At 42.2% G+C, this 18,698-nt stretch overlaps 1 protein-coding gene across 1 annotated transcript in view; it reads left to right on the top strand.

Annotated features, from left to right (window-relative positions):
* The window catches only part of LOC136872795 (hemolymph lipopolysaccharide-binding protein), a 69,586-nt gene that overhangs the window by 36,780 nt on the left and 14,108 nt on the right, over nt 1-18,698 (top strand). Inside the window, exon 4 of the mRNA XM_067146634.2 lies at nt 17,858-18,085. Coding sequence (XP_067002735.2) covers nt 17,858-18,085 — 228 coding nt within the window. The remainder of the gene's footprint in view (nt 1-17,857; nt 18,086-18,698) is intronic.

Raw genomic sequence — 18,698 nt, 5'->3', positions numbered from 1 at the left:
CTTTTTGATAGCAGCCATCTTTGAGCACCGTGCTGCCCTCTTTAGCTAGATACCTGTGGTGGCAGGCAATTCCACGTGACAGCAGCCATCTTTAATCATGAGAGCACCGTGCTGCCCTCTACGTAGTGGCGGCAATTTGAAAAATTCTACATGCTCTTGTTTGGAAACAAACTCACGTGCTTTTTTCTGACGGCTGTCATCCGCCATCTTGCATCACAAACCTCTGTGCTGCGCTCTTTAGCTAGATACCTTTGAAATGTGGTGGCGGCAATTTGAAAAAATCTATGTGCTCTTGTTTAGTAAACAAAGCCACGTGCTTTTTTTTGACAGCTGTCATCCACCATCTTTAATCAATAGAGCACTGTGCTGCTATCATGCGGGTAATTTCATCACCTGTCATCCACCATCTTTAATCTACAGAGCACCGTGCTGCTCTCTGTAGTAGCGGGCAATTTGAAAAGTTCTGTTAGCTGTCATCCGCCATCTTTGAGCACCGTGCTGCCATCTATGTGGTGGCGGTAAATTCCACGTGCTCTTGTTTAGTAAACAAACTCACGCGCTTTTTTGTCAGCTGTCATCCGCCATCTTACATCGCAAACCTCAGTGCTACACTCTTTAGTTGAAATATGGTGGCGGATAATTTAAAAAGAAAAATTCTACAGCAGCCATTTCTCGGCGCTAATTGCACAAGATGGTGGCTATACATGACTCATTAAAGGTGCTTATGCAAGATGGCCGCTATACATAGACTCCCTTGGGATGCTTGCGCAAGATGGCGGTTATACATGGCTCCTTTTGAAATATGGTGGCGGATAATTTAAAAAGAAAAATTCTACATCAGCTATCTCTCGACGCTAATTGCACAAGATGGTGGCTATACATGACTCCTTAAAGGTGCTTATGCAAGATAACCGCTATACATAGACTCCCTTGGGATGCTTGCGCAAGATGGCGGTTATACATGGCTCCTTATGAGACGCCCTAGAGATGCTTGCGCAAGATGGCGGTTGCTCTTATGAGGTGGCTTAAGGGTCCTTGCACAAGATGACTAGAGACGCCCTAAGGATGCTTGCGCAAGATGGCGGACGCAAGATGGCGGCTATACACAACTCCTTATGAGACACTTTAAGGGTGCTTGCGCAAGATGGCTGCTGCTCTTAGCTTAGAGGCTAACGTGTCGTGCTAGTTCGATTCATTAAATTTGGAGGCTTAAATGCAAAATGTTAAAATTCTCGAAAACGATGCATCGTAGAGCAAAACGGACAAAATTTTTCTGACCAATGATTTAACAGCTGCTGTTATGCATGCGGTGGAGGGCAATTTGAAATTCTATGTGCTTAATCAACAGAGCGCCCTGCTGCCCTCTTTAGCTGAAATGTGGTGGTGGATAATTTGAAAAATTCTTTTGACACCTATCATCCTTAAACAATGGCGACTATACATAGGCTGTTAAGGCCTTATCATGCTCCTCCTCCTCCTCCCTGCCCTCCTCCTCCCCCCCCCTCCTCCTCCTCCTCCTTCTCTACCTCCTCCTCCGCCTCTTATGTCAAGGCATAGCTTTATATCGAACAAGTTTAAACCTGCATCGCGAAGGCAAGCGCGTGCAGCGATAACATTATTGTGCATGTTTAGACTTTCGAAACATAAGAAGAGTAGAATCAAACGCTGTACTCGATACGACATGTGATCAGAACATTGATTGATGCGTTCAGAAAACAAAATAAGTGATCAAGACTAGAATCGAACACTGTACTCAATACATCATGTGTTTAGAATATGTCAGGGGATACGCTTGTTCTAAGAAGATCAGATTGAAACATAACAAGACTAGAACAGAACACTGTAATCGATGTTGTTAACTTCAACATGTGATCAGAACATTGATTGATGTGTTCAGAACACAAAATAAGTGATCATGACTAGAATCGAACACTGTACTCGATACAACATGTGATCAGAACATTGATCGATGTGTTCAGAACACGAAATAAGTGATCAAGACTAGAATCGAACACTGTACTCAATACAACATGTATTTAGAACATGTTAGGGGGTACCCTTGTTCTAAGAAGATCAGAATGAAACATAACAAGACTAGAATCGAACACTGTAATCGATGTTGTTAACCTCAAGATATGATCAGAACATTGTTTGATGTGTTCAGAGCAAAAGTACAATTTTGATGATTTGCGCAGCTAACTCGCTCGGTAAACGATGTGGCCAAAGTATAACTTCAAATTATTTACCTTCCATCATTCGTCTTGTGTGTAAAAATCAGTCGAACAAGTTATCGCATAAACATAGCTGAAAAAAAATCGTGATAGGGTATGGAACCCAGGGGTTACATCTTGTCAGAAGAGCAAAAAGGATGAAAGGACTCTTCCTCCTCCTTACCGCACATTCCTTGGCTAAAGGGCTAATAGGCTAAAGGGCTAATGGGCTAAAGGGCTAATGGGCTAAAGGGCTAAAGGTGCAACAACCTCGTCGATCGCTATCAGCAAGAACGCTTGTACTTTGTAGAAAATTAATCTTTATTTGTAAATGGTTTTATGTTCAGAACAAGGAATGGAACCTAGGGGTTACGTCTTACGTAATAAAATCCCCGAGGTGCGATGAGTTACGTTTTTCGAACTAGTGTTTGGAACACTGAACTTTTCAAGATGATAGCAGAGAGTTTAGCAATGTTCTGTTGTTGGATTTTAAATTCCGCGCTACAACATGCATAAGGTGGCAGCCTTGAGGTTTACCGCCGTAAAGATGGCAAGAGTGAGGTTAACAATGTTCTGTTGTTGAATTTTAAATTCCGCGCTATAACATGCATAAGGTGGCAGCCTTGAGGTTTACCGCCGTAAAGATGGCAGCAGTGAGGTTAGCGACGCTCTATTGTCCTTCAAAGTGAGGTTAGGGTTCGTCAAGAAGACAGCTGTCAAAAAAGCACGTGGCTATGTTTACCAAACAAGAGCACGTGGCTGTGACGTCACGGTCACGTAATCAATCCTTGGCTCGACGTCGTTAAGAGCAGTATTAGGGTTAGCTATGCTTAAAAGTCTTGGGAACAGAGCAGCAGTATGAATTGCTATGTTTCAAAGCGTGTACACATGACCTATCGATTTTACATGCATCGACCATCGAACTAAACTTCACCCGCTAGATCTTGCTGCTATCTTAGCATAACCTATACCCATAAAATTAAAGTACAATGAATAGCCATGTTTCAAAGCGTGTACACATCACCTATCGATTTTGCACACATCGACTCTTGTACTAAACTTCTTCCGCTAGATTGTGCTGCTATCTTAGCATAACCTATACGCGTGACCTTAAGGTACAAAGAATAGCCATGTTTCAAAGCGTGTACACATTACCTATCGACTTTGCATGCAACAAATATCGTACTAAACTTCTTCCGCTAGGTTGTGCTGCTATCTTAGCGTAACTTATACACATGAACTTAAAGTACAAAGAATAGCCATGTTTCAAAGCGGGTACACATTACTTATTGATTTTGCATGCATCAAATATCGTACTAAATTTCTTCCGCTAGATTGTGCTGCTATCTTAGCATAACCTATACCCATGAACTTAAAGTACAATGAATAGTCATGTTTCAAAGCGTGTACACATCAACTATCGAATTTGCATGTATCGACTCTCGTACTAAACTTCTGCAGGTAGATTGTGCTGCTATCTCAGCGTAACCTATACGCATGACCTTAAGGTACAAAGAATAGCCATGTTTCAAAGCGTGTACACATTACCTATCGACTTTGCATGCAACAAATATCGTACTAAACTTCTTCCGCTAGGTTGTGCCGCTATCTTAGCATAACTTATACACATGAACTTAAAGTATAAAGAATAGCCATGTTTCAAAGCGTGTACACATTACTTATTGATTTTGCATTCATCGAATCTTGTACTAAATTTCTTCCGCTAGATTGTGCTGCTATCTTAGCATAACCTATACCCATGAACTTAAAGTACAATGAATAGTCATGTTTCAAAGCGTGTAATCATCAACTATCGATTTTGCATGTATCGACTCTCATGCAAAACTTCTTCAGATAGATTGTGCTGCCATCTTAGCATAACTAAGACGCATGAACTTAAAGTACAAAGAATAGCCTTGTTTCAAAGCGTGTACACATTACCTAATGATTTTGCAAGCATCGACTCTCGTACTAAACTTCTTCCCCGAGATTGTGCTAAAATCGTGTAAGTGTGCTGCTATCTTAGCATAACCTATCGATTTTACATGCATCGACTATCGCGAGCATAACTAAGACGCATGAACTTAAAGTACAAAGAATAGCCTTGTTTCAAAGCGTGTACACATTACCTATCGATAATGTATGTATCGAATATCATACTAAACTTCTTCCGCTAGATTGTGCTGCTATCTTAGCATAACCTATACGCATGACTTTAAGGTACAAAGAATAGCCATGTTTCAAAGCGTGTACACATTACCTATCGACTTTACATGTATCGACTCTCGTACAAAACTTCTTCCGCTAGGTTGTGCTGCTATCTTAGCATAACTCATACACATGAACTTAAAGTACAAAGAATAGCTATGTTTCAAAGTGTGTACACATCACCTATCGATTTTGCATGCATCGAATCTCGTACTAAACTTCTTCCGCTAGATTGTGCTGCTATCTTAGCATAACCTATACGCATGACTTTAAGGTACAAAGAATAGCCATGTTTCAAAGCGTGTACACATTACCTATCGACTTTACATGTATCGACTCTCGTACAAAACTTCTTCCGCTAGGTTGTGCTGCTATCTTAGCATAACTCATACACATGAACTTAAAGTACGAAGAATAGCCATGCTTCAAAGCGTGTACACGTCACCTATCGATTTTGCATGTCTCGTACTAAACTTCTTGCGCTAGATTGTGCTGCTATCTTAGCATAACCTGTACGCATGAACTTAAAGTACAAAGAATAGCCTTGTTTCAAAGCGTTTACACATTACCTAATGATTTTGCACGAAACGACTATCATACTAAACTTTTTCCACTAGATTGTGCTAAAATCATGTAAGTGTGCTGCTATCTTAGCATAACCTATCGATTTTACATGCATCGACTATCGTACTAGACTTCTTCCGCTAGAGCATGTAGCAATCGCTTTTGTGTATCCCAAACCCATGTGCACGAACTTAAAGCATAAAGATGAGCTATGTTCTAAAGCGTGTACACATCACCTATCGATAATGTATGCATCGACTGTCGTACTAAACTTCTCCTGCCAGAGCGTACGACTATCGCTTGTGTGTGCACGAACTTCAAGCATAAAGAATAGCAATGTATAAAAATCTTGTAAACAAAGCAGCAGCATTACGTATAGTCAAGTTTAAATGCGTGCACACATCATGCATCCATGATGCACATAGTACTAAACTTATTCCATTAGAATGTACAAAGTTCGCATGTGTTTGCGCTGCTATCTTAGCATAGCCTATGTGAATGAACTTAAAGCATAAAGAATAGTTATGTGTAAAAAATCTTGTGAACATAGCAGAATGTTTACTACGTAGTTGTAGACATTAAACTTTGCATGCTGAGGCGGCATACTACGTGACCGTGACGTCACAGCCACGTGCTCTTGTTTGGTAAACATAGCCACGTGCTTTTTTGACAGCTGTCTTCTTGACGAACCCTAACCTCACTTTGAAGGACAATAGAGCGTCGCTAACCTCACTGCTGCCATCTTTACGGCGGTAAACCTCAAGGCTGCCACCTTATGCATGTTATAGCGCGGAATTTAAAATTCAACAACAGAACATTGTTAACCTCACTCTTGCCATCTTTACGGCGGTAAACCTCAAGGCTGCCACCTTATGCATGTTGTAGCGCGGAATTTAAAATCCAACAACAGAACATTGCTAAACTCTCTGCTATCATCTTGAAAAGTTCAGTGTTCCAAACACTAGTTCGAAAAACGTAACTCATCGCACCTCGGGGATTTTATTACGTAAGACGTAACCCCTAGGTTCCATTCCTTGTTCTGAACATAAAACCATTTACAAATAAAGATTAATTTTCTACAAAGTACAAGCGTTCTTGCTGATAGCGATCGACGAGGTTGTTGCACCTTTAGCCCTTTAGCCCATTAGCCCTTTAGCCCATTAGCCCTTTAGCCTATTAGCCCTTTAGCCAAGGAATGTGCGGTAAGGAGGAGGAAGAGTCCTTTCATCCTTTTTGCTCTTCTGACAAGATGTAACCCCTGGGTTCCATACCCTATCACGATTTTTTTTCAGCTATGTTTATGCGATAACTTGTTCGACTGATTTTTACACACAAGACGAATGATGGAAGGTAAATAATTTGAAGTTATACTTTGGCCACATCGTTTACCGAGCGAGTTAGCTGCGCAAATCATCAAAATTGTACTTTTGCTCTGAACACATCAAACAATGTTCTGATCATATCTTGAGGTTAACAACATCGATTACAGTGTTCGATTCTAGTCTTGTTATGTTTCATTCTGATCTTCTTAGAACAAGGGTACCCCCTAACATGTTCTAAATACATGTTGTATTGAGTACAGTGTTCGATTCTAGTCTTGATCACTTATTTCGTGTTCTGAACACATCGATCAATGTTCTGATCACATGTTGTATCGAGTACAGTGTTCGATTCTAGTCATGATCACTTATTTTGTGTTCTGAACACATCAATCAATGTTCTGATCACATGTTGAAGTTAACAACATCGATTACAGTGTTCTGTTCTAGTCTTGTTATGTTTCAATCTGATCTTCTTAGAACAAGCGTATCCCCTGACATATTCTAAACACATGATGTATTGAGTACAGTGTTCGATTCTAGTCTTGATCACTTATTTTGTTTTCTGAACGCATCAATCAATGTTCTGATCACATGTCGTATCGAGTACAGCGTTTGATTCTACTCTTCTTATGTTTCGAAAGTCTAAACATGCACAATAATGTTATCGCTGCACGCGCTTGCCTTCGCGATGCAGGTTTAAACTTGTTCGATATAAAGCTATGCCTTGACATAAGAGGCGGAGGAGGAGGTAGAGAAGGAGGAGGAGGAGGAGGGGGGGGGAGGAGGAGGGCAGGGAGGAGGAGGAGGAGCATGATAAGGCCTTAACAGCCTATGTATAGTCGCCATTGTTTAAGGATGATAGGTGTCAAAAGAATTTTTCAAATTATCCACCACCACATTTCAGCTAAAGAGGGCAGCAGGGCGCTCTGTTGATTAAGCACATAGAATTTCAAATTGCCCTCCACCGCATGCATAACAGCAGCTGTTAAATCATTGGTCAGAAAAATTTTGTCCGTTTTGCTCTACGATGCATCGTTTTCGAGAATTTTAACATTTTGCATTTAAGCCTCCAAATTTAATGAATCGAACTAGCACGACACGTTAGCCTCTAAGCTAAGAGCAGCAGCCATCTTGCGCAAGCACCCTTAAAGTGTCTCATAAGGAGTTGTGTATAGCCGCCATCTTGCGTCCGCCATCTTGCGCAAGCATCCTTAGGGCGTCTCTAGTCATCTTGTGCAAGGACCCTTAAGCCACCTCATAAGAGCAACCGCCATCTTGCGCAAGCATCTCTAGGGCGTCTCATAAGGAGCCATGTATAACCGCCATCTTGCGCAAGCATCCCAAGGGAGTCTATGTATAGCGGTTATCTTGCATAAGCACCTTTAAGGAGTCATGTATAGCCACCATCTTGTGCAATTAGCGTCGAGAGATAGCTGATGTAGAATTTTTCTTTTTAAATTATCCGCCACCATATTTCAAAAGGAGCCATGTATAACCGCCATCTTGCGCAAGCATCCCAAGGGAGTCTATGTATAGCGGCCATCTTGCATAAGCACCTTTAATGAGTCATGTATAGCCACCATCTTGTGCAATTAGCGCCGAGAAATGGCTGCTGTAGAATTTTTCTTTTTAAATTATCCGCCACCATATTTCAACTAAAGAGTGTAGCACTGAGGTTTGCGATGTAAGATGGCGGATGACAGCTGACAAAAAAGCGCGTGAGTTTGTTTACTAAACAAGAGCACGTGGAATTTACCGCCACCACATAGATGGCAGCACGGTGCTCAAAGATGGCGGATGACAGCTAACAGAACTTTTCAAATTGCCCGCTACTACAGAGAGCAGCACGGTGCTCTGTAGATTAAAGATGGTGGATGACAGGTGATGAAATTACCCGCATGATAGCAGCACAGTGCTCTATTGATTAAAGATGGTGGATGACAGCTGTCAAAAAAAAGCACGTGGCTTTGTTTACTAAACAAGAGCACATAGATTTTTTCAAATTGCCGCCACCACATTTCAAAGGTATCTAGCTAAAGAGCGCAGCACAGAGGTTTGTGATGCAAGATGGCGGATGACAGCCGTCAGAAAAAAGCACGTGAGTTTGTTTCCAAACAAGAGCATGTAGAATTTTTCAAATTGCCGCCACTACGTAGAGGGCAGCACGGTGCTCTCATGATTAAAGATGGCTGCTGTCACGTGGAATTGCCTGCCACCACAGGTATCTAGCTAAAGAGGGCAGCACGGTGCTCAAAGATGGCTGCTATCAAAAAGCATTTTCCAAATTATCCGTCACCACATTTCAAAGGTAAGTAGCTAAAGAGGGCAGCACTGTGCTCTATAGATTAAAGATGGTGGATGACAGCTGTCAAAAAAAGCACGTAGATTTGTTTATCTCACGCTAGTGAGGTTAAGTTGGTAGCACTAAGGTTTAGGCCCGTTAAGATGGCAGCACTGCGGATGACAGCTGTGACGAATTTACATCTACTACGATAAAGAGGGCAGCACTCTGCTCTATAGATTAAAGATGGCGGATGTCAGCTGTCAAGAAAGCACATGGCTTTGTTTCCAAACAAGAGCACGTAGAATTTGCCGCCACCACATTTCAAAGGTAAGTATCTAAAGAGGGCAGCACGGTGCTCTCTGGATTAAAGATGGCGGATGACAGCTGTCAAAAAAAAAGCGCATGGGTTTGTTTCCAAACAAGAGAATGTAGAATTTTTCAAATTGCCGCCACCACATAGAGGGCAGCACGGTGCTCTCTTGATTAAAGATGGCTGCTGTCACGTGAAATTGTCTGCCACCACAGGTATCTAGCTAAAGAGGGCAGCACGGTGTACAAATATGGCTGCTGTCAAAAAGCATTTTTCAAATTATCCGCCACCACATTTCAAAGGTAAGTAGCTAAAGAGGGCAGCACTGTGCTCTATAGATTAAAGATGGCGGATGACAGCTGTCAAAATACACGTGGCTTTGTTTACCTCACGCTAGTTAGGTTAAGTTGGTAGCACTAAGGTTTAGACCCGTCAAGATGGCAGCACTGCGGATGACAGGTGACGAATTTTGCAGCTACTGCGATAAAGAGGGCAGCACAGTGCTTTGTGGTTTAAAGATGGCGGATGACAGCTGTCAAAAAGCACGTGGCTTTGTTTACCTCTCGCTAGTTAGGTTAAGTTGGTACCACTAAGGTTTATTCCCGTCAAGATGGCAGTACTGAGGTTTGCGATGCGTTGTTGTCTGTCAAAAAGCACGTGGCTTTGTTTAGAAATCGGTCAAAAAGCACGTGGCTGTCAAAAAACACGTGGCTTTGTTTACCTCATGCTAGTTAGGTTAAGTTGGCACTACTGGGGTTTAGGCCCGTCAAGATGGTAGTACTGAGGTTTGCGATGCGTTGTTGTCGATGACAGCTGTCAAAAAGCACGTGGCTTTGTTTACAAATCTGTCAAAAAGCACGTGGCTGTCAAAAAGCACGTGGCTTTGTTTACCTCGCGCTTGTGAGGTTAAGTTGGCACTACTGAGGTTTAGGCCCGTCAAGATGGCAGTACTGAGGTTAGCGGTGCGTTGTTGTCTGTCAAAAAGCACGTGGCTTTGTTTATCTCGCGCTAGTTAGGTTAAGTTGGCAGCACTGGAAGAGGCCTCTGGCTGAGGTGGAGGAGGCCACTGGGAGGCCACTGGCTGAGGAGGAGGAGGAGGTGGCCACTGGGAGGCCACTGGCTGAGGAGGAGGAGGAGGCCACTGGCTGAGGAGGAGGCCTCTCCCGAGAGCCGGAGGAGGAGGAGGCGCCAGAACCATCCAATTATACTACTAAATAACATTAAAAAAAGTTAAAGAAGGAGTGTAGTTTCGCGCTAAAACAGCGACGTCATGAATTCCTGTGAAAATGCTCGTTCATTCCTCCCGTATGAAGTTCACACTACGCGCTTGTCATTCAATGTTTTTTTTCTTTGCTAGTTGTTTTACGTCGCACCGACACAGATAGGTCTTATGCGACGATGGGATAGGTCTAGGAAGTGGCTTTAATTAAGGTACAGTCGCGGCATTTGCCTGGAGTGAAAATGGGAAACCACGGAGAACCATCGTCAGGGCTGCCGACAGTGGGGCTCGAACTCATCATCTCCCGAATACCATCTTCAGGGTTGCCGGCAGTGGGGTTCGAATCCACTATCTCCCGGATGCAATCTCACAGCTGCGCGCCCCTAACCACACGGCCAACTCGCTTGGTCGTACCGACTGTAACAGCCTGCCTGTATATTGGTGGGAAGTAGCTGGGGTGCAAGATAACTTTCTTCTTTAGCATGCCATTCCTCTGGTTCATACATTTTCTGATATATCTGGTACGTAACACACTGGTTCATCATTGTATTCGAGCTATAAAATCCCTACTCTGAGCCACTGATTGGAATGAGTAGTGTGCATATTTAACGAAATAATGACAGAGGAGTGGTCACGGCAGTCTGCGACCTGGTTATTCCAGTTCTGGAACTTTGGACTCTTAGATCGGCACCGTAGTACTGTTCGTTGAAAGTGAGAAAGTGTGCGGTTTTTCATTTGATCGAGTATTTTATATGATAACATTGCTTACAATCGCTACATTCCTACTGACGTTTTTGTAATGACCTATGTTGAATTCAGTTAGGAAAACCACCAAGTCAGTCTTTCTGAGAATCCCGTAGCGAAGCACGGGTACATCAGCTAGTAATAATAATAATAATAATAATAATAATAATAATATTGGCTTTACGTCCCACTAACTACTTATAAGGTTTTCGGGGACGTCGTGATGCCAGAATTTGGTTACGCAGGAGTTCTTTTACGTGTAATTAAATCTACCAACACGAGGCAGACGAATTTGAGCATCTTCAAATATCACCGGACTGAGCCAGAATCGAACCTGCGAAGTTGGGGTCAGAAAGCCAATGCCTCAAACGTCCGAGCCACTCAGCCCGGCATGCAATGATAATAGTATTAATTATTTCATAACGAAGTAATTTACAGTCACGGACAAGGCCTAAATTATAACATGTTTATATTTAATAAAATACATATGTTTGTACGTAAGAATGCTATGTGTAATATCGATAAATAGTTAAGGTATTAACTGAGGGGCCTAGTTTCGCACAATAGTAGCGACAAGTTTTAAATTCCTGAGAAAATGCTTTTCCATTTCTCCCGTACCAAGTTCACACTACGCGCTTGTCATTCAATCGGAGGTTCTGTTACATAATTATTATGTCCGTACGTAAGAATGCTAGGCCTATTTGTAATATCGCCAAATAACTGAAGTATTAACGGAGGGGCGTAGTTTTTCACATTAATAGCGACAAGTTATAAATTCCTGTACAAATGCTCGTTCATTTCTCCCGTGCCAAGTTCAAACTACACGCTTGCAATTCAATCGGAGGTTCTCCGGAGGCAAACGATTGAAAGCGCCCGGAGCCTCCGCTCCGTAAACAACCGCTCCGTTAACAGCGCTAGTAAGAGCCACTATCTCTCCTGACCTAGCATTAATACCTGTAAGCTAGGATCCCTCCCCCTCCAGTAACAGATGCTCTCACCTCCCCCCCCCCCTGCTAGACAGTAGTGGGGAAGGCCGCCATTCTCCTGTGCTTAGTCAAGTGAAATTCAACGGTTTACATGTGTCAGGATTATCCACTGCCTGGTTCATTCTCCTCATGACACAACTGAGATTTAGCTTTTAAGGTGGCTGTACATGTGCTTCTATGTCTCGATAGAATTACTTGAGACACATTTCTTTATTACAGCATAATGTTAAAATATCCTTTTGTTGCTAAATTTACGACCTATGTATTACATGATATAACCATTCCGATATGTTAGTATGTTGTCTGACGAGCCACGGAAGTTGTGTCATAGGTTCGTCGTTCCTGCTCGAGGGAAAATAGAAATAGCAACAGCACTAAGGAATAGGCCATTCGTGTTTACTGTGGCAATCACACCTGTGATTAACTGTAAATGTCGGTTAAATAAATGTATCGGTTTGTAAAACATGGTACCTCTCTGTTTAGTTATTTCAATTTTCAATGCCGGGCTGATTGCCTTGGATTGCCGAGGCGCTGGCCTTCTTACTAGAACTTGACAGGTTAGATCCTGGCGCATTCCGGTGGTATTTTAAGGTGCTCAAATACGTCAGCCTCGTGTTGATAGATTTAATGGCACGTAGACGATCTCCTGCGGAACAAAATTCTAGCGTATCCGAAAACCGTCAGAATTAGTTAGTGGGAGGTAGAACAAACAGCATTAATATCGGTTTTGATAATATTTACGATATGAAATGGTGTTAGCTACGTACGTAAAAGAAACCGGTTTCAGGCCAGTCGGATTATTCACATGCTAGGTCACGAAATAGACACCTCCTGTATGCGAAGCGTGTCGTCTGTGAGGTACGGTGACGTAAGAAACACACCTTAGTCAAAGATTCGAGGAGCTTATCAACATATGTCACCGTTTCAAAGGACTCAGTTAATTTGCTTGCGTGAGAGTGTGTTATCTATGCGGAGGTGGCCGAAATAATCCACGGTACAAAGAGTGTAGAAACCTAGGACAGGCCCACCAGTTGTCCGGGAAGATCGCTGAGTTATTCGAATGTAATGGGAAAAAATACCAAACAAGGGTAGCGGACATTGAGACTACTGTGGAATCGAATGTTTTTGACAAACAAATTGCTAATATCGCACGATCCCGTGATCCACAACATTCAAGGGAGAGGTAGTTCTGGTATCGTGAACAGCTCGGCTGGGCTGACGAGTGTTAAGTGCTTGTCGTTGCCGGAATGTCTGGTGTCGTACTGGGGTGACGCTGGACTTACTTCAGAGGGAAACATTTGGCAATCCTCAAATATTACAATCTTGGAAGTTGTTGGCCTTCATGTGAAATTACCATTAGTGAATTGTTGAGTGCGCAATGAAAACATGACATTATGTGGAGACATTTGTCAATTGAGTGATTATACCTGTAATCGTAGTTCCAACCCTCACAATGCAGGCATCCCCCGGAAGTTGTCCATGACACTATATTAGAACTAGTATATAATTATGTGGGCCTCCTTGGCTCAGGCGGGAACGCGCCGGCCTCTCACCGCTGGGATTATTGCACTGTCCACAAGATCCGGACGTTTCTCCCGAATGCCACGTCGTACCTGTCGCACCAGGAAGTCCCTGTAGTACTGAGCGGTCACTGTTCGGCCATTGCAAACAATGACACCCCTGACGTCATACTCGACGATCACCATCAATTTGACTGGGGAAGAATTCTGACGGACCTTCTGCCTCCTTGGTGATCCAGCATGTCGCCACTCCGCGGACTTCCATCTCGCACGACACTCACCAACTGACTGATTTCACAGCCCTCGCTGCGCTACTACCAGCTATCACAGAGCCATCTGTTATTCTGCATAAACACTATGCCTGCAGAACTTCCACACGACACATACATTTGTGATCCGCTCACATATCTACACGAAAAAATATAGATGCCATGACTTTTGCCCCAATCCTCGTATAACACAACCTCCCCTACCCTTCCGGCCAAATGTCTGATGGTAAAAACATTTTCGACGATCGGGAATCGAACCGGTTACCTACGCTGTCAGACCATAACAAACTTCCTATCCCATCGTTACCATAAGAACTGTCTGTGTCGGTGTGATTTTAAACCAACTGTAACAATTAATCATAGATTAAGGGCAAACAAACACAATCTTATGAATCTTGCCATAATGATTATTAAGACTCTCGTCCGTTAACATACTGGCGGCGTAATAATTGCAATTATAGCCTCGTTGTATAATATACTCGTTGGGTGGAAGTATAACCACAATTGTTTAACACTAATTGCAGACGCAAAGATGATGCTTGTTGTTTAAAAGGGCCTAACGTCTAGGTCATCGGCCCGTCAGACACAAAGCGATGTTAATGATCTAATGAATAACATCAAGAGGGAAATCATATTGTAGATATGCTCTCTCTAGTTTTACAAGGGAGGAAATAAGGAATTATAGAACTTAGTTGCCCGTGATCATGCTCAAACGAGGTGAAATTAAATTAAATCGCCTATTACTGTATTTATAGCCGGCCCCGTGGTATAGGGGTAGCGTGCTTGCCTCTTACCCGAGGCCCCGGGTTCGATTCCCGGCCAGGTCAGGGATTTTTACCTAGACCTGAGGGCTGGTTCGAGGTCCACTCAGCCTACGTAATTAGAATTGAGGAGCTGTCTGACGGTGAGATAGCGGCCCCGGTCTAGAAAGCCAAGAATAATGGCCGAGGGGATTCGTCGTACTGACCACACGACACCTCGTAATCTGCAGGCCTTCGTGCTGAACAGCGGTCACTTGGTAGGCCAAGGCCCTTCAAGGTCTGTAGTGCCTTGGGGTTTGGTTGTTATTACTGTACTTATTACAAACCGCGTCAAATTATTTTCTTCGACTGTGTACAATATTTTCTGGGAAATAGATTTTTCTCAGAAGGTTTAAGGTAATCTTAACACCCGAAATGACTTAATTCTATTTACAATTCGTTTTTACGTCTCACCGATGCGGATAGTTCTTATGGCGACGATGGGATAGGAAAGGCCGAGGAGTGCGAAGGAAGCGGATGTGGCCTTATTTAAGGTACAACTCCAGCATTTGCCTCGTGTCCAAACGGGTAACCACGGAAAACCATCTCCGGGGCTGCCGACAGTGGGGTTCGAACCCACTATTTTCCGGATGCAAGCTCACAGCTGCGCGCCCCTAAATTCACGGCCAACTCGCCCGGTAAAAATGTATTTATTCTATTGATTGTTAGTACATAGATTTTAGTTGCCTTCCAAGAAAATGTTAAGCCCATTATTTTTCCCGAGACCGTAGTAGAAAACGGGCCAACACAATCTTACCTAGACATTCCAAGGAAGGTGAAGACAGTTTCGCCACGGGCGGTACCTAGCAAGAAAACAGAATTAAAACTAAATAATCACTGAGAAATTACCCAAGGGAATTCACCATCTACATTCATGTACTGCAAAATTTAACTTCTGCCGGAAAAATTGATCGTAGTTGATATTTTATAATGAAGCCACTTTTATTTGTTCACCAGACAACATCCATTAAAACATTGTTTTCAAAGTCTGACAGAGGAATTAAATGTTAATGTTTGATGATAAAACCTAGAAACAAGACAATCTCAGTAATCTTCATTTGACAATAACATGAACATGGCACTGTCATGGATGAAGAACGATATACATTACTAGGTTGTGTAAGGGACACATAGGACCAATGTTAGGTATTCATGCCCTGGGAACATTTACTGAGAATTTCTGAAACAAACAATAAGATATTCTCATATAAAGCATAAGGAACTAATGTAGTTGGTATGATTTCAGTTAATTCAATATGCACTTGGATTTTTAAGAATTACGGTGACTGTCCTTCAGATTTGCTCATGAGATAGAGGCGGGAATCTATGCGATAATATGGTACTCCATATATTTGTACACTTCAGTGTCTCCAAAACTTCTCTACAACTACGAACCCCAGTGGATGTAAGGAGTGAATAAAATAAGTAATATAATAGACCGAATGAGTGACATATATGATAAGAAATGTCTCCTAGAAACTGACGACGTTTCTTAACAAAAGCAAGTGATATTCTAATTTATGTTTTAGTTAATTTGGTATTGCAAAATATGGCAATAGTTTTGTATTAAAATACTAGCTTGTGTACCCGTGCATCGCTACGGAATTCTAGATAAAGTCGTGTACGCGTTGTGAATGAGATTTTATTAAAGTGTACAAGAACACAGGTATTAAAAAATAAATTTTAAGCGCCTCCCCCTGAATTACCATTTCATCCAGCGTGAATAAATTTACTTATAGCCTGTACCGTAGTGATTTATCCCCCGACTTTACAGATCGATTTACAGTTAATTATGTTCAACTATTTTCTCGTGCCTCGGCAGTGATACTGACTTAGAAACTAAAATCGAAATTCATGAATATCCCTATTTCCATATCCGCTGCGGTGAAATGTATTAGGAATTTAACTCTATATAATTTTAGTTATGTAGTATTTATCGATAGGACCACTAATAACTTAGCTTTTTTGAGAAATATATTTCAGGCCATCGCCTAAACTACCATTTCACTCAGGGTGAATACAATTATGTATAGTCTAGAGCAGGGCCTCTCAGGGTGCATACGCCTGGTGCATCCACTGTGCACGTTGCAAAAGACGACTTCGCTTGGTTGACCAGAGTGCAGACCTCCACTCCTCGATTTGGAGCAATAGCGCTGTCTCTCTCTTTCCCCACGCCTGTCTCGCTCGCTCCCTCTGTCTCCCTGTTCGCCACTTGCTCCGTAGCGCTCCAAATCCGAGCCGAGTTGAGCCAAGTTGAGCCGAGCTTAGCCGAGTAGCCCAGAGACGAAGCGTTGGTCCGAGCCGAGCCGTGCGGGACTGATGCACTGTGCACAGGAACGCTGCACCGCTGTTTGCACGCGTGAGATTTTGGGCGTTTGAGAGGCCCTGGTCTAGGATGTAGTGCTTATTCTCCGACTTTAAATGCCGATTTTCAGTAAATTTTCTTGAGCCAATTTTTCGTGATGCGCGTACATACGTACAGAGGGAGAGACAGATAGATAGACATGACGGAAAATTAAAAAGTGCATTTCCTTGTTACAGTGGATCTAACCGATACAGAAATACCATTCGTTTTTAATTCTGAACAATGTGCGGACAAAACTCTCATTTTATATATATTACATAAAACTTGTGTCAGTACAATTGTGGAACTGGCAAGACGCATTTCTTAACTGGTGTTCAATGTAAAATAATTACCATCCCTTAATGTGTATATCGTTTCTATGGTAAGCCATGAACGGATGAACTTAGGTAACGGGAAGAGTAATACATCAAAAGGAACCGACCAACAAATGTGTCGTTCAAACCTCCATCGTTTCAACGCTCTCGTATATTATGTAAACATATTTATAATTCATTGTTTAACGTCCTCAATAGCACACAGACCTGGATGGAAATGTTAAAATTGCTAATATCTCGCGTATTTTTGATCGTGCGAATAAGAACCCCATGATTTCCCCTCATCATAATTCAGTAACTGAGGATTGTGTCATTCATGGCTGAAAATGTTACAAGGAAGGAAATCATTTAAACCAAGCGAGTTGGCGATGCGGTTAGGGTCGCGCAGCTGTGAGCCCTGATGGTAATTTTTCCATGGTTTCCCGTTTTCGCACCAGGCAAATGCTGCGGATATACCTTAATTAATGCAACAGATCATTACTTCTCACTCCTAGCCCCTTCCTATCTCATCATTGCCATAGGACTTAAAAAACCAATTGTAAAAATTGAAATCATTTTTACTTAAGAGATGTAGTGAATACGATGTAACTGAGTGAATCATTCCTAGTAGACTGTTTCTATGAAAAGGGTAGAGAACAACTTTCAACGTGAACTATATCGTAGCAGAGAAGAGAAAGGAAGGTAACTCAAAATTATCTTTAACTGGATCTATTTATCAATCATGACCTCTCTACATCAACAGTTGTCCCGCTACCTGGCTACCGTAATTTTCCCGGTATGGGATATTACAAACTTCTTCCCAATGATATGACCTGGAGAGAAGCAGTTGAGGCTTGCCGGAAGGAAGGCACGCGTATGTTACTCGTGGAGTCGCGGGAAGAGATTGAGACTCTGTTGGAGTGGACTGGATGTTGTCCGTGGGTTGGAGTACGTCGTGAGTTTTCTTCTGGACCCTGGGTTAATGTATTAGGTAAGTGCGGCAACTTACAATTGATTATGACGACAATATCTAACCCATGTTTCAAACAATACAGATTTTCTGGCTTAATTACTCATCCTCTTAAATACCGTATTTGTATTTAGTTTTTAATTAGTTACTTATATTAAAGCGCTTGTACTTGAGCCATCATTACATATATTTTACCAAAAGCAGGTTAAACTATTTAAAGAGATACACAGCCAAAGTACTGTTTGATGTTGGGCAAGGGTTATCACGTTTCGGATACAGACAATAAGTAAGAGAGCATCAAGTAAAGGAGAAGGGGTTTCAAATAACAAAAGCTTACAGTAATAGTATCATGCACATTGGCTAAGGATGGTCAATTAAGTGGAATATATTGAAGTGATTGTATAGTTGTAGAGTAATGCTGAATTTTTTTCTAAACGTCTAATTTCTATAACAGTTATTCATTTATGCGTTTATTTTTCTCCACTGAATCAGTCAGGGAGAGATTTGGCGTTGCACCGATTCAAGAAAAAATGCGTTTTAATTTAATTTCGTGTGGCTATTTCTAGCCGAGTGCAGCCCTTGTAAGGCAGACCCTCCGATGAGGGTGGGCGGCATCTGCCATGTGTAGGTAACT

This window comes from Anabrus simplex, chromosome 4 (assembly GCF_040414725.1).
Source record: "Anabrus simplex isolate iqAnaSimp1 chromosome 4, ASM4041472v1, whole genome shotgun sequence".
Classification (NCBI taxonomy): Eukaryota; Metazoa; Arthropoda; class Insecta; order Orthoptera; family Tettigoniidae; genus Anabrus; species Anabrus simplex.
The sequence above is the reverse complement of the archived record's forward strand: the minus strand, read 5'-3'. Positions and strand labels throughout refer to the sequence as shown.